This window comes from Dermochelys coriacea, chromosome 2 (assembly GCF_009764565.3).
Source record: "Dermochelys coriacea isolate rDerCor1 chromosome 2, rDerCor1.pri.v4, whole genome shotgun sequence".
In the NCBI taxonomy this organism is placed as follows: domain Eukaryota; kingdom Metazoa; phylum Chordata; order Testudines; family Dermochelyidae; genus Dermochelys; species Dermochelys coriacea.
Genome location: NC_050069.1, coordinates 190,264,060 through 190,287,054, shown reverse-complemented (window position 1 = coordinate 190,287,054; position 22,995 = coordinate 190,264,060). Strand labels below are relative to the sequence as shown.

Genomic DNA, 22,995 nt, shown 5'->3' with positions numbered 1-22,995 from the left:
ATTGCTAACTTGATAACAAATAGAGCATAAGCATCACCCTAAAATTTCTGCCCAAGTTTGGTAATGCTCAGGGCTTTCCCTGCAGGTCCTCCTCCAACCCAGTCAGTATGCCTGGAGCATCACAGAAAAGTTTCACAAAAAGAAAAGGAGTACTTGTGGCACCTTAGAGACTAACACATTTATTTGCGCATAAGCTTTTGTGAGCTACAGCTGAATGCATCCAATGAAGTGAGCTGTAGCTCATGAAAGCTTATGGTCAAATAAATGTGTTAGTCTCTAAGGTGCCACAAGCACTTCTTTTCTTTTTCCGGATACAGACTAACACAGTTGCTACTCTGAGAAAGGTTTCAATGTCTTATGTCCTGGTTGGGGATAATAAGATCCACCTGGAAGCATGAGTCAGCAAAAACATATCTGCATCTATACCGATCATTATCCTAGGATCTGCTAACGTGGTGGTTGTGTGTGGCTACATGTCATTCTGTCCACGTGGCCTGTAAAGATCAGTTTAGGTGTTTCCTTAGGTAGTTCTGTAAGTGCCTGTAATACATAGATCACGTTATTTAGTAAACTAAGAATTTAAACAAAAAATTCTAGGTGATCCCTTGTATGTATGTAAATACAAGTGAAAAGGTTGGGTTTTCAGTAGTCACAGTCTCTTCAGAAAGTTATAGAGACAGAATGTAGAAGACCAATGGATAGTACAGCAGGAGGTTAATCAGCCTTCCTAATGAAAATATATAGTGTATTAAGGGGCAGCATTTGTATAGAAAAAATCGGGTACAAGAAGTGTCATTCTGAGTAAACAAGACAGACTTAGGCTAAAATGAAGCCAAGTACACAATGCAGAAGAATCCCTTCATCTCCTCTCTGTTAATTATTGTAAAGTGGGCAGGCAGTCCAATGCATTTTAATAGCTAACTAGAAGTTATCGGTAAGTTTTTCTTACAGTGATGCTTGACTCTAAAAAGAGGTTATATGGCATCATGAGGGTCCTAGTTATTGCACCTCTCTGATTTTTCACATTCATTGTGCTCATTTTACAAGATTTTTGAAAAGTCCCCCTAAGGCTTGAAAGCCAAGCTAGGTTCTTTCCTTCTCATGCATCATCAGCAATAATAGACTGCATAGTATAAGTGGTGAATGTCTGTCACTAAGAGTATCTCTCAGTATTTGTAGAAGTGCTGGAGGCTCAAGGGGGAGTGAGGGTTGGAGTCTTTAAGCCTGCTAAAATTGAAATAGAAATGCAGTCTGCAGTTAGGGCTTGTCTACACGTGTAGTTATACAGGAATAGCTATTCTGTAATAATTGTCCACATGGAAAAAGAAAAGGAGTACTTGTGGCACCTTAGAGACTAACAAATTTATTTGAGCATAAGCTTCCATGAGCTATTTTCATTGCATCCGATGACGTGAGCTGTAGCTCACAAAAGCTTATACTCAAATTTGTTAGTCTCTAAGGTGCCACAAGTACTCCTTTTCTTTTTGTGGATACAGACTAACACGGCTGCTACTCTGAAACCTGTCCACATTGAGTTATTCAGGAATAATCTTATTCCAGAATGAGAGCCTGGATTACACTGAAATAGAACAAGGCACTCTTATTCTGGAATAAGTGTGACCACAGTTACTCAGGAATAATTATTGTGCTTTTCACACACTACCTTTAATCTGAATTAACTTTCAAGTGTAGACAAGCCGTTAGCACATCCCAGAAATGGCTTCAAATATACCCACCTCTTTCCTCCAAGGCTGCTAAATAACATTGTTGTTCAGATTGTGATGAACAATCCTGTATTTGAAGAATTTTGGAAACCAACAACTGCTTCTAATGGAAAATGAAGGTCTTGTCTACACTTTAACGTTCATTTGGAATAAGGTAAGGTGTGAATTTAATGCACAGTAGCTATTCCAGAATAACTCTGTGTATAGACAAGCCCTTAGACTGCTTATTTACATTGTCAATAATTTAAACATGCTGACAATTTGCAGATTTCAAACTGGAAAGGTGTGTCCAAAAGAACACCAACAACCATAGCTGCCAACTCCATGGGTGCTCCGGAGCTGGAGCACTCACGGGGAAAAATTAGTGTTTTTGTTGTTTTGAGTTTTTGGCTAGCTGTTCTTCAAACTCCTTTCTGCTTTTTCTTATTACATTTTTACACTTAATTTGGCAGTGTTTATGCTCCTGTTACAAACATACAGCTAAGGGTAGCATAAAATCCCTCCTTTACCTGTAAAGGGTTAAGAAGCTCAAATAACCTGGTTGGCACCTGACCAAAAGGACCAATAAGGGGAGAAGATACTTTCAAATCTGTGAGGGGAAGGTTTTTGTTGAGTGTTTCTTTGTATTCTCTCTGGGTCAGCAAGGAACCAGGGCAGGGAAAATACATCTCCTAAAGCCATACCTGAACTAAGCATCTAAGATTACAAATTGTAAGTAATAGGAAGAAAAGGCATTAGATTATCTTTTTTGTTTTAGCACAGAGAAAATTCACAAGCTAACAGGGAGGTTTATCCCTGTTTTTCGTAACTTTAAACTTTTGCCTAGAGGGGAATCCTCTCTGTTTTGAATCTAATTACCCTGTAAAATTACCTTCCATCCTGATTTTACAGAGGTGCTTCTTTACTTCTTTTCTTTATTATAAAGTTCTGTTTTTTAAAAATCTGATTGGTTTTTAGTGTCCTAAAAACCCAGGGGTCTGGTCTGTGCTCACCTGGTTTACCTATTTGATTGGTAGATTATTTTCAAGTCTCCCCAGGAAAGGGGGTGAAGGAGTTCTGGGGGGAAATTTTAGGGAAACAGGAACTTCAAGTAGTCCTTTTCCTAAATCTTTGTCTAACTCACTTGGTGGTGGCAGCAGTACCCATCCAAAGACCAGAAAGGATTTGTGCTTTAGGGAAGTTTTTAACCTAAGATGGTAAAAATAAGCTTGGGGGGGGGGTCTTTTATGGGGTCCCCACATTGTACCCCAAAATTCAAAGTGGGGAGGGAACCCTGACATGGTGGCAGTGCGGTGGGATTATTTTGAACCAGAAGCACAAACCTCAGGATATTAAAAGGACTTTTTTTCTTTCGGCTATTTGAAAAGCAGGGAGTTGTGTTTTTGTTTGTGTTTTATTTTTTTAAAAGGACACTACTTTTTTTCTTTTTCAAGCTGAGAGCAACTGGAGGTTTTTTTTTGTTTGCCTGAAGGCAGAGGAGTTAAGTTACAGCAAGGGAATTCACAAGCTATTTGGGTTTTTTTGTTTTTCTTTTTCTTTCTAGCTCTCAAGTTAGGCTAAACTAAGCGCAAGAAGGCTAGGATAACAAAAAGTAATGTCAAGAAAAAAACTAAAATTAGCCAGATTTGAAGCTGAAGAGAGACAAAAAGAACATGAAAGGCAAATAAGGCAAGCCTTAAAGCGCTTGGAAGCGGAGACAGAGGCAAAACGCTTGGAGGCAGAGTTAGAGCTAAAGTGCTTAGATCTGGAAAGGGCTAAAATTGGGTCTACCGGATAACCGTAACAATTCTTCCCCAAAAATCCACAAATGGGAGTGACTATGTCCACAGTATGATGAATCCAGTGATATTGCTGAATATTTCATCATTTTTTGAGAGACTATGCACACTCCATGCAATTTCTGACGATCATAAGATAACCACATTGGTAGCAAAATTGACTGGCAAAGCTCTAAACATATTCAACAGGGTGCCTCTGGAGGATGCTTCTAACTATGATAAATTTAAGGATTTGGTTTTGAAACAATTTCAGATTACACCTGAAACTTACAAAGTAAAATTCAGAGCCCTTAAAAGAGGGCCTAGACTAAAAGCAGTGTGATTTCTTAAATGTGAGATTTCTAAAAATAGCTACAGCACTCGACCCAAGGCTTAAGAATCTTAAGTGTCATCCAGAATCTGAGAGGGATGAGGTATAGAGCATGTTTTTAGAAGTCATAAAAGAGCAACACTCTGATGCAGAAACTACAGAAGCCAAACCACCAAAAAAAAAAAAAAAATCAATCTGCTGGTGGCATCTGACTCAGATGATGAAAATGAACATGAGTCAGTCTGCACTGCTTTGGATCGTTATCAAGCAGAACCCATCATCAGCATGGAAGCTTGTCCTCTGGAATGGTGACTGAAGCATGAAGGGGCATACGAATGTTTAGTATATCTGGCATGTAAATACCTTGCAGTGCCGGCTATAGAAGTGCCATGCAAATGCCCGTTCTCTCTTTCAGGTGACATTGTAAATAAGAAGCAGGCAGCAGTCTCTCCAGTCAATATTAACAAATTTGTTTATCTTGGCGATTGGCAGAATAAGAAATAGGACTGAGTGGACTTGTAGGCACTAAAGTTTATATTTTGTTTTTGATTGCAGTTATGTAACCAAAAAAAATCTGCATCTGTAAGTTACACTTTCACAATAAAGAGATTGAACTTCAGTACTTGTAGGAGGTGAATTGAAATACTATTTCTTTTGTTTATCATTTTTACAGTACATATTTGTAATCAAAAATTATAATATAAAGCGAGCACTGTGCACTTTGTATTCTGTGTTGTAATTGAAATCAACATTGAAAATGTAGAAAAACATCGAAAAATATTTAATAAATTTCAGTTATTCTATTTTATAAGTGTGTTTAATCACGATTAAGTTTTTAATTGCAATTAATTTTTTTTAGTTAATCTTGTGAGTTAATTGCAATTAATTGACATCCCTATTTAAAACATTTTCGGTAAACCTAAGGCCCAGTTCACATTCTGCAGCCCAGCCACAAAAGTTGAGGAGGCATCTAAAGCATCTAATTCTAAACAGATCAGCGAGAGCATTTCTGTGGCCTTATGCCTCCATCAAACCTGAGAGCCCATGCCTTTACAGCATTGACAAATTCAAGTTTGCTACAAGTTCAAACTTCGTTTCATAGGGAAACAAGATTGGTGGTGTTGGTCTGTGTAATGTGAGGGAGGGAGAACCCCCTATATATTTAAAACAATGCAGATGATAATATGCAATTCATATTATATAGTAATTAGTATACAGTGTATCTATATGGATCAAATTCTTGTCTCACCTCTGGCAGTGCAAAACAGCCCTAAAACTAGATTCACCTACTTAAGGATACACATGCACACTCACCCCCTCTGAGGGAATCCTCCAGCAGCGTAGAACTACCATACTGGCTCCGATAATGCCATCCCTACTGACCCTCCACATGGAAAGCATGACAAAGAGAAAGGGGAAGGGACCAGGGTGTGTTCATCCTGCTGGCACCCCTGATGGCTGGAATAGCCATCTGTGTAGCCAGTGAAAGTTAGAGCTGCCCTCAGGATGGTGTAACTCATGCCATGGATCCAGTGCAGCTCAGCACCAAGATTTGGGGACCAGAGTAGTGGTCCCCAAAACCACTTTGACCCCCACTCTGGTCTTGTGCTGTGTACAGCTCCACCAGGCTGGAGGATCTGGTCCCTACGTAGATAGCTAAAATCATCCAGAGTATTAGATAGCTGTCTCTGCTCAGTTGAATCAAACAAGTAAAAATATTATTTAGAGAACATTTATTTAATTTGCTCAAATCAACGGAAAATAAGATAAACACGGAACTATAGGAGTAATCAGAACTACACAGGGCCTGTTGCACACGCTTCTAAAAGATTTGTCTCAGCAAGTTTGGCCTTTGAGAAAGAAGCCAGATCTTCACGGAGCTATGCTGATGTTCAGCGGCTGAGGATCTTGACCAGAATTTTCAAGTACAACTTACACTTCTTGTGGGTTTTTTTTGCTTTTCTTATTTTAAATTCAAAGTATTTAAAATGTGGGGTAGATTTTTAAAGCTGATGACAGACTTGGAGACCACTGTCCTCTATTTAGCCACCGAGTAAGTACACCACAGGTAGCAGAGAAAGGCAAGCTTTCTCCTACTGCTTCACCCAAAACCCCTCCGTCCTGACCTGAAGGGACCACCTTTAGCCAGAAGGCCATCTTTAGACACCTTTAGCCTCCACATCCATTCAGTCCTATTCATCTCATCAAGAGGGCCAGCAGTTAGCAGCTTTTGTGATGTGGACTCTAGTCCACTAGGAGACCACTGATTTGATTTCACATAGGCCACCTGACCTGAGTGACTGTAACCTGAGATATGTTAGGATAGGCATGTGCACATTTCAGTAAGGTAATCTCCACCTTAGAAGCTGACAAATGTGTGTATTTAAACAAACCCTGATTGTGTGGGGACCTTGCTCATTAATTAGTAAATACGAAATGGCCTACTCTCTCGCCTTGAGCCATGCACACTACTCCCAAAGGAGCACGTCACATGTTGGTGGCAAACCTTAAGTAATGAGGATTTTCCAGCTTTCCAAGTCATTTCAGCCATGTGCAGCCTAAAATGTTTTCCCATTTCAACATCAACCCAGCACTCAGCTAAATAAAACCCTTAATTCAGATCCTTCCAATGCAAGTTGAAAGCCAAGCAACTGTTCACCCAAAGTGCCCATTTTATAGTTCTGTGTGCGTGTCTATAATCTATTTACCAGCATTCCTACTTCACTATGTGCCTGTTAATAAGATTAGTAATTAAAAAGCTTGATAGCAATTGGCAAGTATACTCCCCTCTCAGTTGGGTTGGCTTTGAGTCTCAGGCAGGGCTTTGAAGAGCATCTGAAGGAGTGAAGTCAAGAACCCTCTGCTGAAATCTGTGTTTGAAAGTGCAAATGGAAAATACCCGGCCATTATGGGACAATCCCTTACAGTTTGTTTTTGCCTGCATTTCTTATGCAGTGGGGCTGGGAAATGTTTGGAGATTTCCATATTTATGTCAGCTATATGGAGGAGGTAAGTGCAGTTTTTCTTGATTCCCTCTCAGAAGGGTACAGAATTGGAATGTTAAATATTTTTAAACCAAAAGTATGTCCATGTCAGTATCCCATCCATCTGATCGGTTTTTTTTATTCAGTGGAGGGGGACTTCTTTAGATTATGTAGGCAAGAGACATACAATGTATCAGCAGACCATCTCTAGCTACAGAGATGTTATACATCTTTATTTTATTTCACATTGCTTTCCATTGTGTCTCCCGTGTAATCCTTTTTTCCTGATTACCGCCCCAGTTCAATACAATACTATTCCTTCTCAACTGAGCTCTGAAAACACAAGGAGGAACAATGTGTTATACTGTATAAGAGGGCAGGTTCCTATGGTGCTGATTTTTTAATTCCCCTGCTAAATTACTTTCAGGACATCAGAAACTGGTTTGATTCCTTATAGGTTTACATGTTTGGATCCAAAAATGCTACTGAGAAGGGAAGAGATTTACATTAATTAAGGGATTAATAATAGCCATTCAAAGTGCTGCTGTTAATGCAGTTCTGTTATATAAGGCTCAATTTTAAAGGGTTGATAACTTGGCTGCAAAGTTGCCTGGAGAAACCCCTTAGGCAACGGGATTGCTGCAGCAGAAATCTCACAAGAGGCTTTGGAAATGTAGATTAAACTGGTTTTGGTTCAAAAAGAGTTCTCTGGCTGGGATGCTGTTTTTTCACCCCCTCCAAATTTAAGAAAAAAATGTCAGAAATAGACATAAACCCTGTGTCAGTTGCTTTTCTGCACTTAGAAATCAAAGATCATCTTATTAGGTTAATTATAGAGAAAATGTACCACCACTTCTAATAGGCAAATACCTACCGGGACTAGCCTTGAAGAAGCTCCTATAAGGTTCCTCGGACAGTTCTATTCAGCTTTTCTATGCTGCATCCATCACTGTAGTACCTGAATCCCTAGCACCTGTCACTTCTGGTTCTTTCCGCCCTTCACCCTTTTTCTTCCTGGGAGGAAAACTGTTTGCAGATTTTTAAACTCTTTTTTTTAACTTTGGTTCAAACACAGGATTTAAACCCACTTGCATAGGCAATCAATGTGTGCTGGGAACTGGAGCGATTGTTTAAATTCATTTCTAGATAGATTAGATTAGATATTCCGTAAGGGCCTAGTCCAAAGTTTTCTGAAGTCAGTGGGAGTCTTTCCATTTATTTCAATGGGCTTGGGATCAGGGCCTAACTTAACATTTAGATACTGCAAGTGGTTGATGCTGTATAGAAACATGAACCAGGATACATTAGCTAGAGAGATGATCTATAATTCCTGTTGGATTCTCAATTACAAATGTTTCTGAAGGCTAACATCTTCCTCCTTGAAAGTGACGCTGGAACATTGCCTTTTAATATTTTTTTAAAATTTAATTGCACATTATGTACACATTTATAGATTGTGTCTAACCCATTGCCGACCATCTGCCTATCCGCCCCAGCAGAGCTGTTCTAAAGGGCAGTTAGACTCAAGTATCAGGCTTTTTATTCTACTGCAACAAGATTAGCATGCTAAATTTCTCTTATCAAGCGCTGCAGCTGGAAATCTTTATAGCATAGGCAGTGAATGTGATATAACACACAAGTGTACCTTTGATCAATGCCTCCAGCCCAAAGAAAAAAAAGAAAAACACCACACAACAACATGGATTTTCTGCAAAGTATGGTTTTCAGGGACCTAAATGAACAGCCTTATACATTCAGCTGACTGCTGCATTTTCCCCCATTAGTATTATTGTGTAGGGCTGACTATGTTGTTGACACACTGAAACACAAAAATAAAATCATTCCCTGCCCTGCAGAGCATATTCTAAAAGTTCTTACCACAGATACCTATAAGATTCAATAGCCATCCAAACTTTAAAATCTATTCTCTTCCTTCTCATAAATGTATTCACTACTTATCCTCTCTTTTAGCCAGAGAGCTTGAACTGGGCAACAAGGATATGAACTAGTTCTGGCTAGGGAGCGGCAGTTATTTTTCTGTGATTAATTAATTTTTTTTTATTAACGTATCAGTTAAGATGCCTATTAGTTTTTAAGACAGTTCTTTGGCAGCAACCCATGTATAAATGAGATTATCAAATTAAAGATACAATGGAACTTGTTTATACTGAACTCAGAGTTAGGGACAGTCACACTTAATAGATACAGGCCCAAGACACAGATGGGCAGATCCTCATTTGGAACAAATCAGCTGGGCACCATTGACTTTAATGAAGCAATGCTGATTTACATCTGCTGATGATCTGGCCCAAGATTTAACTTTGATCCAGAACTGAGCTGCCCCAAAGTTCATAGGGTGTTTGGATCTGGGATCTTGGTTCAGCTCATTATAAAGAGAGGGGCTGGATGCAAAGTTTGGATCCAAACATAACCAAAGTTGGGGGGCTGTTTGGATCTGGGCTTTTGGTTCGTTGTGAAGTAGAATGAAAGTCCCTAATTATTTCACTGTGTTACATGTCATACTGCAAATCCAGATATCGTGAAGCTGTCTGGTGAAAAAAAGGACTTCACAAAAGGTCTGATCCTGATCCCCTTGAAGTCAACAGTGGGTTCACTGGGGTTTGACTGGGTGCTATAAAAGGTCCCCACTGAATATATAAGGATTGTGAAGTCTCTGATACCACCCCAGATTGAAAGGGAGTTATCTAACATAAGATGCAAACAAAGGGGTTGTTAATAAAAGCATAGCCAGGAGGTATAAAATTAATTCCCTGAATAATACGGATTATTGCTCAGTGTTCATTTCAACGTCTTTGCAAGTAACTGGGCAGATTGCATTCATTTTCATTGCTGAGCAGAGCCCATTGCAAGGAATGTTAATACTGGAGATTAAATGCCAAATAATAGATATTTATGTAAATATTTTGGCTTGCTGTTAAAACCAGGAAAGGCTTCTCAAAAATCTGTTTTTGACTTCATCAGCAGGTCTGTCTGAGGTGATCTCAAAGTCAAAGGTAGGGGCTTTTTCCAGAAGAAACCTGCAGTGACACACACCCCATTCAAGTACCATATGGTACTAATGAGCCACCCCATTATAACAGAATCTCTCTGTTCCTCCTCGTCTTTGCACTCTGCAAGGAACCAAGTCTGCTTGTCTGTCTTCCCCTTTGCAAAGACCTTTGTCTGTTTCACACACACAGTGGGGAGTGAGCACATCAATCTTTCCTCCCTGATCTATAAATGCCCAAGTGCAATTTATGGCATTTAAATGTAGGATCCAGGGAACTTGATCCAGCCTGCAAGTTTACATACTCACCTCACCCCCATTAGTTACAATTAAGAACTAGGGTGAATCAGGAATCTGTACCATGCCAATCCTAAACAAAGGCATTCAAAGCTGACTTCGTAAAAGTGTGTAAGAGTGAGGGACTCCAGTTAAGGAACTTTAGTGCTTCTGGTTTCAACCAAAACCCAATTAACTGATGTAGCTTAATTCTTTAAACGTCCAAACCTTGTTGAGATATCCTTTTGTACCCCGTTTTTTGCAGGGTAGGCTCAGCTATCTCAGTGGCACCTTGCTGGTCAGCAGCTCACACTTGTAAGTGTATGTTCCCTCTGCTACTGCTTTTCTGGTGCTGCACAGGTCACATCCTGTGAGGGGCTGATCTCTCCCAATTCCCATGGACTTTAATGGGAGTCGTGGGTGCTCAGTATCTCTCAGACAATGTGATTCAAGAAACTAAGCAAGGCTTTGTCAGCAAAATAAGATATCAATCAATGTAGGACACATTATGTTGGATTATGATGGGGAGAAGAAAACTGACCAAACTGGGGATAGTGATTTCTTTCAGTGGCTTCCCCTATGGGAAGAGAGCTCCATCTGATTCAGGTAAATGCATGCTGGAGATGTATCTACCTGTTCCCCCATCTATAATACCTAAAGCTTCTCTTCCATTGTCAGTGTAATTATATTCCTGATGTTCAAAGTTTATACCGGGAAAGTAATTTATTTAATGACACGTGATTGCCATCTCAAAACCAATATGCAGAGGCATCACATGCTAACTTTATTTGCAGGCTAGAACGGTGATGCATCAGCCATCTGATGATGCCAGTAACTCGTTGATACACTTAAAGGCATGACCGTAGTAGATCCTGGAGAGATCACCCCCCCACACTCTTTCCCCTTCCATACAGTGGTTGGATAAACAGAGTTTGGTTCAGCATGCAGTGATGATGCCACAGTAGCTTTAAAATCTCTACAGCTCACACAGAACCAAATTATTTTACTAGCAGGACAATTAGAGTTACCAACTCACAGTACTTGAAAACAATCGGACTTCTAGTACCAAGAGCTACACAAATCCTCTTCAATGTTGGGGCTGAGCACATACGGGCAAACTAAGCACTTGGCAAAATTTTGGCTAATTGCCTTGCTCTTTAATCTGATGCTTTTTCTAATACCCATTACCTTGTGAACAGAGTAACATACTATGGGCCTGATCCAAAGCCCATTCAAGTCAATGGGCAAGACTCCTTTTAACGTTGGTGGACTTTGGATCAGGCCCTGTAAAAATAAAAACATGTAAATACTTCAGCAACATCCACTACAGTTTTGTTCTTTGATCTTGTGCCAGTTTTCACAATTTTTTGAGCCTTCTGCTCCCTGGAGAGTATGATATTCCCTTGCCTCAATCACATACATCAGCAGTAATGGGGACTGCACGTACAGTGACACAGTATCCTGTTGGTCTTTCAGAACACAGGGCTGGATTTAAGAATTAGGGCCCAGAGGACAAATGAACGGGGGGGGTGGGCGGGCAGGGTGCAAAGGTACAGCCTGGCATGGAGTTTAAGCGGTTTCCCAGTGTGGGGGGTGGGGAATAGAAGCGGCGCAGGAGCTGGAAATCAGAAGTATGGGTTAGACCTGGAGGGTGAGCTTGAGAGGCAAGTGGGATGCAAGGGTGGAGGTGGCAGAGCAGGGCTGAACTGGAGGATGCAGGCCAACCATGTAATGTCCTTTTGGTGGCTCACAAAATCCAACACCCCTGTGTTTAACAGAATTTATGTGTAGAAAGAGAATCTAACCTGTTTTGTGGGTATTTTGGGATTAGACCATTTCACTGTTTCTCCTTTTTCATTTTTCTGCAGTGTTACCCGCCCTTTCCTTTATTTCCTTCTTCCTCACCCACCTTTTTCTCTGTATTCTGCTCACTCCCTTCTGACTCGGGTTCTTTCAGGTGCTCTCCTCCCCCATGTCCTCGCTGCCAGAACACCGGAGCCAAACCCAGCCCGAACTATGGTGAGAGCCTAATTCCATCGCTCGAGCCTTTCTCTAATTTGTAGTGGGGTTTCGCTGTAATTTAAGAGCCACTTAAAGCCCTTTGGATTTTCTTTTTAGGGTCAATACATGCGGAGCTATCTATCACTAATCTCACTGCATTAGTCACAAATGTGCATTCAGTTCACGACATCAGAATGGGCAAACCAGTTAAGACAGAAGCAAGAATTCACCCTGTGGCTGCTAATTGTGTGTCCCCTTTGCCAGCAACATAGTTAGTACATGGCTGTTCTCCTGTGAGCAGGCCACAATGATTTTATTTTGCTCTATGCACAGTACCCCGTGTCTATGGAACTGGGATTGGCCAGTCTACCTTCCTTCCAGGTCTGTGCAATAGGACAAACCAAGAGCACAGTTTCCTATCGGCTATTGGCATTGCTCTGTGTGCATGTCCTCCAGACATCCGATCCCTGCTGAGGAACTATGGGGTAGCTGCAGTACAAATACTGGGAGGCATTGTGTTAGGTGTGAATGTGCAAATTTAGCTGGCACATGTGAAAAAAGTTGTGGTGTACACACAAGATAGCCATGGGGCAGACCCACAGGTCTTGTTGCAAACTGTCAGATCCCTAGTGACTTCAGTAGAGCTATGGTCATTTACACCAGCTGAGGTTCTGTTCCCGTGTGGTTTTTTAACCAGGTCAGATGAAGGTGGTACAACCTACTTATGAAAACACAGTTTATTTATTATGTAGATAGGCCCTCAGGCTCACGATCCTTTGAGGGTTTTTCCTTACCTCTCTTCAGTGCTGCACTCCTTGGCCCTTTAAGAGCGACGAATGTGAAATAAACCTCTCTCCCTCATCACCTCCCTCATTACCCTTAACAGCTTGGTAGCAATTAGTTACACTTTAATAGCTGTGGTCTTGTATACTGCTCAATGTGAACAACTGTGACATTCTCTCATTGGTTAGGGCTAGACAAGGAAATATTTAGCAAAAAATCCCAGGGTTGCCAAGTATCAGTAACAATGCCCTAATGTAGACAAGATCACACAGTGCTGTATCGTGATTGTTCTGATGAATCTTGGATGTAGTGTGAGCCACATTCCCAGCTGGAGACTGGGCCCTGTGCTGAGATGTGGCTTGAGTCTAGATAGTCTCACGTTTGCCCACATGCTTTCCTGGTGTCGCACCCTCACATTGCTGCTGGCTGGCATCAACACTGACGTATATCAAATGTGACGCTTCCACCTCGTGATGAGATGACAACACAGTTAGGGTTTTGTTGCATCAGTCACACTGGTGACCTGCCCGAAGCAGCAGGTGCAGCTGGGATCCTAAAACAGCACTCGTCAGCAATATACTGTCATCTGAAAGACAGCTGTTTGGCCCAAGAGCCATCGTGTAGCAATTACAGGCTAATCATCAAGGGCAGAGAATGTGTTGAATCTCATTATGGACTAGCTTCAGCTGTTCCATAGCTTGTCACTTTGACCACTAGTTTATGGCTGCACAAGCAGCAGGCATTGCATACAACAGTGAATGGAAGAGCATACCAAGGTGTACATGCATGGATGTGGTATATGACTAGGTGTGCATGTATGGATCTGTATGCATGCCAGTCCATATCATTAGTGGTGAGCCAGCTAATGATAGAGCAGTGTTATTAAAACTGTATTTGAAGTCTCAAAAGTAATAGCTCATTTCTCTCATTTGGTTGTTAAATGCTTTCTTTTGTTTCTCCTACAGGGGGATTTTTAATCCCATATTTCATCATGTTAATTGTAGAAGGGATGCCTTTGCTATTCCTGGAGTTGGCAGTGGGACAGCACATGCGCCAAGGGAGCATAGGCGCATGGAAAATCATAAGCCCCTACCTCAGGGGGGTTGGTACGTTCTCAATTCATGCACAGGGTTACTTTTAACTCCCAGCTGACCTTTGAGGATTCCTATGATTTTGCATTAAATGTAATTTAGAGCAGGAAATGGACAGGAATTGGGGTATTTATGGGATATAAAATGAAATGGGCAAGATACATTGACCATACAAATGAAATCAGTTTTAATCAAAGTCATGGATACCTGGGTAATTAGCTAAAAGAGCATGATAAAGTATGTGCAATGAACTTTAGTTTCCCTCAGAGCACAGGTCATAATTCTTATAATACTTCACATGTATATAGCACCCTAGGTATTGAGAATCTCAGAGCACTTGGCAAACATTATATAATTAAGCTTCATAATACTCCCGTAAAGTAGGCAAATATTATCCAGAGTTTCTAAACAGTGAACTAAAGCACAGAGAGGTTAAGTGACTTATTCTGCATCACAGTGAGTCATTGGCAGAGTCAAGCATAGAAGCCAGGGACTCTGCTTCCCTGACCCCTACTGCCTCCCACCTGGATGTAGCACTGGATGAACAACCTGTGAGGAGCTGAGAGTGGCCATCAACTCTAAAAAGAGTACATTGTTTTGCTGCTGGGTCACAATACAACATTTCAGCCACTTCCTTCCATGTCACTGTCTTATACTGTAAGATGGTGATGTATAGCAAAGCCTGAAATGACTTCTCACATCTATAGCATCTCCCAGGCCCTGTGCTATTTAACATTTTTATCAATGATCTGGAAGAAAATATAAAATCAGCACTGACAAGTTTACAGATGACAAAAAGATTGGCGTAGTGGTAAATAATGAAGAGGACAGGTTGGATTGCTTGGTAAGCTGGGTGCAAGCAAATCATATATATTTTGATACAGCTAAATTTAAATGTATAGATCTAGGAACAAAGAATGCAGGCCATACTTACAGGACAGGGGGACTCTAGTCTGGGAAGCAGGGACTCTGAAAAATATTTGGGGATCAAGATGGATAATCAGCTGAACATGGGCTCCCAGTGTGACACTATGGCCAAAAGGGCTAATGCAATCTTTGAATGCATAAACAGAGGAATCTCAAGTAGGAGAGGTTATTTTACCTCTGTATTTGGCACTGGTGCAACTGCTAATGGAATACTGTGTCCAGTTCTGGAGTCCACAATTCAAGAAGGATGTTTCAGCAGTTGGAGAGGGTTCAGGGAAGAGCCACGAGAATGATGAAAGAATTAGACCATACTTCTAATAGTGTTAGACTCAAGGAGCTCCATCTATTTAGCTTGACAAATGTGTAGGTTAAGAAGTGACTTGATCACAGTCTATAAATATTTACATTGGGAGCAAATATTTGATAATGAGCTCTTCCATTGAGCAGACAAAAGTATAACATGATCCAGTGGCTGGAAGTTGAAGCTAGACAAATTCAGACTGGAAGTAAGGTGTACATATTTAACAGTGAGCGTAACTAATCATTGGGACAATTTCCCAAGGGCCATGGTGGATTCCCCATCACTGGCAACTTTTAAATCAAGATTGCAGGTTTTTCTGAAAGATCTGCTCTAGGAATTATTTTGGGGGAGTTCTATGGCCTGTGTTATACAGGAGGGCAGACTAGATGAACACAATGGTCCCTTCTGGCTGAATCTCTGAATCTATTAAGCCAAGAATCAGTAAAGCACTTTACAAGCATTAATAAATCAAACTTCATGACATGCTTGTGAGGTAGGGAAGGATTGTCTCCATTTTGCAGAAACTGAACCATGGAAAGTCAGTGGCAGAACCCAGCACCAGAACCCAGATCTCCGGACTGCCTGTTTGGTGTTTTAACAACACGATCAGCCTCCTGACAAGCTTAACAAAATACATAACAGCAACAAAACAATGCACCAATTTATTACTCTCATCCCTCAACCAAGGCCAGTAACTGCATGAATCCATCTAAAAAAGCCTATATTGCCCTTATGCGTATACTACCTCCAGTTCATTTGAATGTGAATTGTTCAAAAATGGTGTTGAATATTCACCATAAGTGACCAAAGTTCAGGCTCAACTCCTGCATGCCTTGGAAAGAAGGGAGATTTCAAAAGAGTGCAGTAAAACAATAAATATGTAACTGTTGTCTGTGTGCAGGAAGGCGTTACAGCACTCTTCCTAGGTACCAGGTAAAACAACTTGGCATTGCTACTACCACAAAGGTTTCTTGCAAAGGGTCTAGCTCCAGAATGAAGAGCTCCTTCTTTTACCTGATATTTGATTTATATTTGTGCAGTACAGTAGAGTACGTGACAATCTGGTGCGTATCAACCACCCAGATTCCTAGAATACAATAGTTATGACATGAATCCCGTGGCAGGAAAAATAACAGCTGCTTCCTGTGTGACAGAGATCTAAGAATGTGCCCGTTACGAACCCCTGTTCAGCTGTACCTGTGTTAGCAATATCAGATGCGCTAGCGTCGGTGCACTGGCACCATGCCAGTTAGCCCTGCTCTGCACAGGGTTACATGACACACTACTGAAAATGCCAGTGGCAGCCAGCAGTCCTTTCACACTAGGGCTCCCAGCATAGCTAACATAGGGAGCGCTTAATGGGTGTTAGCAAAGGTATGACATGATGAGAGAGTTTTCCTAGTGTACATAGAGCAATGGTCTCCAGCCTTTATACACACAAGATCGCTTTTTGAATTTAAGTGCAACCCAAGATCTACCCTGCCCCGATCACTCCATCCCCCCCCCATTGCTCGCTCTCACCCACCCTCACTCACTTTCACTGGGCAGGCAAGGGGTTGAGGTGTGGGAGGTGGGTGAGGGGTGAAAGCTCTGGGAGGGAGTTTGGGTGCAGGAGGGGGCTCTGGACTGGAGCAAAGTGTTGGGGGTGCAGGATGGGGTATGGGGTGCTGGCTCCAGGAGGGACTCAGGGCTGGGAGGGGTTGGTGTGCGGGAGGGGGTATGGGGTGCTGGCTCTGAGAGGGGGCTCGGGGCTGGGGGTTGGGGTGCAAGAGGAGTGTGGGCTCCCAGTGGGTGGCATTTACCTCGGGTGGCTCCCAGGCAGTGCTGCAGCAGGACTAAGGCAGGCTCCCTGCCTGCCCCGATCCCACACCACTCCCAGAAGCGGCCAGCACACCTCTGTGGCCCCGGGAGGGGGAGCATGTGGCTCCGCACACTTCTCCTGCGTGCAAGCATCATCCCCGCAGCTCCTGTTGGCCACAGGTCTCCATTCCCAGCCAGTGGGAGCAGCAGGGGCAGTGCTTGCAGGCAGGAGCAGAGCGCGGAGACCCCTGCTTCCCCCAGGGACTGCAGGGGAATGCTGGTCACTTCTGGGAGTGGCGTGGGGCCAGGGTAGGCAGGAAGTCTGCCTTAGCCCCACTGTGCCACCAGACTTTTAGCGGCTGGAGATCACAGTCGACTGTCAGGGGCTCCAGGATTGACGAGTCGATCGTGATCTACCGGTTGGTGACCACTAACAGAGTGTAGGGATTTTGCCATTGATTTGCATGGAAGTGGGATCATTCCTTTCAATTGTGAAACTCTGGCAAATGCTGCTGACTCTGTCTTCTAATCCACAGAATGAAGAAACCATCCCAGCTCGTTTGGCAAAAATAAGGGCCATGTACCAGGCAGGGGTCTCAGATTCCGTCCACACTACAAGTTTTAACTGAGTTTGTAACCTTGAAGTGGCCTGATTGGCTCTAACCATGCATTTTTTTATCCACCTGCCACATGGTTAATCAGGCAGTTAGTAACCAGAGCAGCTTACATTAAAGTGAACATATGTCCCACTATTCCCCTGACAGTTCCAGGTTTTCACATGTCCTGGTGTTCTAGGAATATTTTTGGGACATCTGAATTGTCCCAATTTCTCATTTTATCAGTCAAAATGTTTGTTCAAAAGGCGTTGCTGTGCATAGGAGAATTTACTGTGTGTTTACCAGAGACAGCGAGTCCAGGGGACTGAGAGTTTAGTGTTTAACTGTGTTTAGAGTGAAGAGAAATTAAATGAGGGTTGGCACCAGCAAACTGTTCTTTGGCTTAAAGAATGATAATGACACTTGTTCAGTATTTCATGATAGAGTCACTTAGAACACAATTACTCGGACATAGCCTCCATTTCAAGACATGGCTCTGTCCAGTCAGAAGTTCACAGTAGCAATACTAAAAAGAAAAGGAGTACTTGTGGCACCTTAGAGACTAACAAATTTATTAGAGCATAAGCTTTCGTGAGCTACAGCTCACTTCATCGGCTGCTACTCTGAAACCAGTAGCAATACTAGCAGACTTTTTTTTTTTTAAAGGGTACTTTTGTGGTGACACACATAGAATCTGTCAGAAAACACGGTCCCCTTAGCTAACTAGGTTTCACCCCTCCTAAAGGTGTAGGCTGTCACATTATTGTCTTCCCAGGAGAGGTTCAGAACGCTAGTTCGTTGCAGTGTGGACGTCAAAGCATGAGTCATTGGGTTGGCTGGTCTCTTTGCTCCTAAGGCATTTTTCCCAATAGGACAGCTCTAGACCTTAGGCAGCTTGTATCTAGATGGTCTCCTATTTTTCCAGCCTTCTTTTCCGAACCTTTATGTTTCATTGGTGATGGTGGTGGTCCGCTGGGAGAGCTAAGATGACTGAAGAAGTGTGTCATTTTTAAATTCTGCAGTTTGATGTACAGCCAGTTGGCCCTTCCACTGACTTTCCCTTTTCTCATTCTCAGGCATTGCCAGTGTGGTGGTGTCATTTTTCCTCTCCACGTACTATAACGTTATAAATGCCTGGGCATTCTGGTACCTATTCCATTCATTCCAGGTGAGCAGAAACACTGATGATCTGCATTTCTATACAGTGACCTAACTTCCTGCAGGGGTGGGCTGGGGCCAAAGTGCTTGGGAATTCTGAAAACATACCTGGCTTGTTTGGCAAAAATACAATCCATTTACCAGGCAGGTGGCACTAGACCAGAGGGAAATCTGATATGCGCAGAAGCTATATGAAAACTTAAATTCTGCAGATGCTGATGGGCAGTTAGCTGATAATCAGCACTACAATCTGATCACTGAATGGTCCCATTTAGAAGTGTGTTTATTTGAGTTGCTTATAGTCATCATCAGGCCATCCAGCTCTGCTCTGCCGACTTCAGAAGCCTGGTCTGGTTAAGGCTTGTTGGCAGCAAACACTTTAAAAGGTAATTATGTCTCCAAAGGGGGACATTCTTTCACATCCTTGTGAGACCTTTGCTAATCTCTTGATCAACAAAATGAAAATAAAAGCTTTCTGCAATGAGCTATGTAGCTTCTTCCAGCAGCACAGAATGGGTGTTTCTGATAAGAAGTAAATAAGGTTTCATGATGAAGTTTCTGCAGGGGCTTAATAAAGCTTTATTGGTGCACTGACACTTGAACTTGGATAGTGAGGTAATGATCAAGCCAAGTAGCCACTTCCTTATGACGCTGGCACTGAAGCATTATTTGCTTCAGCAGGACTTACAAATGCATAGGACTTGTCCAAAGACATCTGTTATGTGTTTTTGTCTTTTACAATGTGCTTCATGTTTCAGGTTTCAGAGTGGTAGCCGTGTTAGTCTGTATCAGCAGAAAGAACGAGAAGTACTTGTGGCACCTTAGAGACTAACAAATTTATTTGAGCATAAGCTTTCGTGGGCGAAAGCCCACCTGATCAGATGCATGAAGTGGAAAATACAGTAGGAAGATATAGATATATACACATACACAGAGAACATGAAAAAATGGGGGTTCCCATACCAACTCTTAACGAGACCAATCGATTAAGGTGGGCTATTATCAGCAGGAGAAAAAAACCTTTGTAGTGATAATCAGGATGGCCCATTTCAAACAGTTGACAAGAAGGTGTGAGTAACAGTATGCGGAAAATTAGAATGGGGAAATAGTTTTTAGTTAGTGTAATGACTTATCCACTCCCAGTCTTTATTCAAGCCTAATTTAATGGTGTCCAGTCTGCAGATTAATTCCAGTTCTGCAGTTTCTCGTTGGAGTCTGTTTTTGAAGGTTTTTTGTTGAAGAATTGCGACTTTTAGGTCTGTAATTGAGTGTCCAGGAAGGTTGAAGTGTTCTCTGAGTGGTTTTTGAATGTTATAAATCTTGTCATCTGACTTGTATCTATTTATTCTTTTGCATAGAGACTGTCCGGTTTGGCCAATGTACATGGCAGAGGGGCATTGCTGGCACATGATGGCATATATCACATTGGTAGATGCGCAGGTGAATGAGCCTCTGATAGTGTGGCTGATGTGATTAGGTCCTATGATGGTGTCCCTTGAATAGATATGTGGACAGAGTTGGCAACGGGCTTTGTTGCAAGGATAGGTTCCTGGGTTAGCGTTTTTGTTGTGTGGTGTGTGGTTGCTGGTGAGTATTTGCTTCAGGTTGCAGGGGCTGTCTGTAAGTGAGGACTGGCCTGTCTCCCAAGATCTGTGAGAGTGAGGGATCATCCTTCAGGATAGGTTGTAGATCCTTGATGATGCGCGGGAGAGGTTTTAGTTGGGGGCTGAAGGTGATGGCTAGTGCCGTTCTGTTACTTTCTTTGTTGGGCCTGTCCTGTAGTAGGTGACTTCTGGGTACTCTTCTGGTTCTGTCAATCTGTTTCTTCACTTCAGCAGGTGGTTATTGTAGTTGTAAGAACTCTTGATAGACATCTTGTAGGTGTTTGTCTCTGTCTCAGGGCTTGGAGCAAATGTGGTGGTATCTTAGAGCTTGGCTGTAGAGAATGGATCATGTGGTGTGGTCTGGATGAAAGCTGGAGGCATGTAGGTAAGTATAGCAGTCAGTAGGTTTCCAGTATAGGGTGGGGTTTATTAGCACTGTAGTGTCCAGGAAGTGGATCTCTTGTGTGGACTGGTCCAGGCTGAGGTTGATGGTGGGATGGAAATTGTTGAAATCATGGTGGAATTCCTCAAGGGCTTCTTTTCCATGGGTCCAGATGATGAAGATGTCATCAGTGTAGCGCAAGTAGAGGAGGAGCATTAGGGGATGAGAGCTGAGGAAGCGTTGTTCTAAGTCAGCCATAAAAACGTTGGCATACTGTGGGGCCATGCGGGTACCCATAGCAGTGCCGCTGATTTGAAGGTATACATTGTCCCCAAATGTGAAATAGTTATGGGTGAGGACAAAGTCCTAAAGTTCAGCCACCAGGTTAGCCGGGACATTATTGAGGATACTGTTCCTGATGGCTTGTAGTCCATCTTTGTGTGGAATGTTGGTATAGAGGGCTTCTACATCCATAGTGGCTAGGCTGGTGTTTTTAGGAAGATCACCAATGGATTGTAGTTTCCTCAGGAAGTCAGTGGTATCTCGAAGATAGCTAGGAGTGCTGGTAGTGTAGGGCATGAGGAGAGAGTCTACATAGCCAGACAATCTTGCTGTCAGGGTGTCAATGCCTGAGATGATGGGGTGTCCAGGATTTCCAGGTTTATGGATCTTGGGTAGCAGATAGTCTATCTATGATCGGAGTTCTAGGGGTGTGTGTGTGCAGATTTGTTCTTGTGCTTTTTCAGAGAGTTTCTTGAGCAGATCGTGCAGTTTCTTTTGGTAACCCTCAGTGGGATCAGAGGATAATGGCCTGTAGAATGTGGTGTTAGAGAGCTGCCTAGCAGTCTGTCATTCATATTCTGACCTATTCATCTATGGTATCTAGGAAAGGTTTTTCAAAGTCTGGGGCTGACAAAGAAGGTGCTGTCATCACCATGAATAGGTCGGAATATGAACGAGAGGCTGCTAGGCAGCTCTCTAACACCACATTCACCCAATGAAATTAATAGGCAGCAGGTTTAAAATAAAGAATTTCTTCACACAACGCACAATCAACCTGTGGAACTCTTTGCCAGAGATTTGCCAACTCTTTGCCAGTGAAGGCCAAGACGATAACAGGGTTTAAAAAAAAATAGATAAATTAATGGAGGATAGGTCCATCAATGGCTATTAGCCAGGATGGGTAGGGATGGTGCCAGAAGCTGGGAATGGGTGACAGGAGCTGGATCACTTGATGATTACCTATTCTGTTCATTCCCTCTGAAGCACCTGGCATTCTCCACTGTCGGAAGACAGGATACTGGGCTTGATGGACCTTTGGTCTGACCCAGCATGACCATTCTTATGTTCTTAAATCAATAGCTCCATAAGAAAATGGTAACATAGACTCTGCCCTTTGGATTATGTTTATCTCAGATGAATGCTATTTATTTCTGTTGGACTAAATATCCTAAGAACATTAGCATTCATGGGAATTTCCACAAATGTTCCCAGCCCTTACTCCTGTGACTAGTCCCGTTACATCACTGGTATGAGTTGAAGAGAAGGAGATGATGAAAATGAAAGAACAACATCACTACATGTATGTCGGCTTCATGCTATTAGATATAAATATGTCAGCGAGGTTACTCATGGGAGTAAGAGCTGCAGGGTCCCAGAGTCCCCATACATCTACAAGACAATACGCCACTGGCTTCCTTGCACTGTCACTTTGCACAATACCTTTTCTCTTCCCCCCACGCCTCATCAAGAACAAATTTAAAAATTTTATTAAGATGATGTTTAAAGAAAGTGAATGGTACAGAGCTGAAGCATAGAGGTTTCTTGTTATCAGGAAATAACATACAGATTATCAAGGTGTGCGAAGTTCGGTTTAGGATCGGATGGCGTAAGGAATACATAATCTGTAATATTCCTGATTAGGGGGCAAAAGGTTGATGGGTCAAAGTACAGACATTGATACTAAAGCTCTGAAAATCCCTGCAACATGCTTAACTTTTGCAACTTTTGCATTTGTTTGGCCCCCAAAGGATCCCTTGCCATGGGCCAGTTGTCCACTGAACAGTAACCACACTGGTTTTGACGAAGAATGTGCGAAGACCTCATCTACTCAGTACTTTTGGTACAGGAAAACCCTGAACATTTCACCATCCATTGAGGAGTATGGGAGCATCCAGTGGGAGCAAGCGGTATGCCTGATCCTGGCTTGGCTGGTGGTCTATCTGTGTATTCTGCGAGGAACAGAGTCTACTGGCAAGGTAATAGGATTATAA

At 42.3% G+C, this 22,995-nt stretch overlaps 1 protein-coding gene across 1 annotated transcript in view; it reads left to right on the top strand.

The window, feature by feature from the left end:
* Window positions 1-6,539: 6,539 nt before the first annotated feature.
* The window catches only part of SLC6A20 (solute carrier family 6 member 20), a 36,884-nt gene continuing 20,428 nt past the window's right edge, over window positions 6,540-22,995 (top strand). Inside the window, exons 1-4 of the mRNA XM_038391638.2 lie at window positions 6,540-6,821; window positions 13,829-13,969; window positions 18,655-18,746; window positions 22,753-22,980. Coding sequence (XP_038247566.1) covers window positions 6,701-6,821; window positions 13,829-13,969; window positions 18,655-18,746; window positions 22,753-22,980 — 582 coding nt within the window. The 5' untranslated portion in view covers window positions 6,540-6,700. The remainder of the gene's footprint in view (window positions 6,822-13,828; window positions 13,970-18,654; window positions 18,747-22,752; window positions 22,981-22,995) is intronic.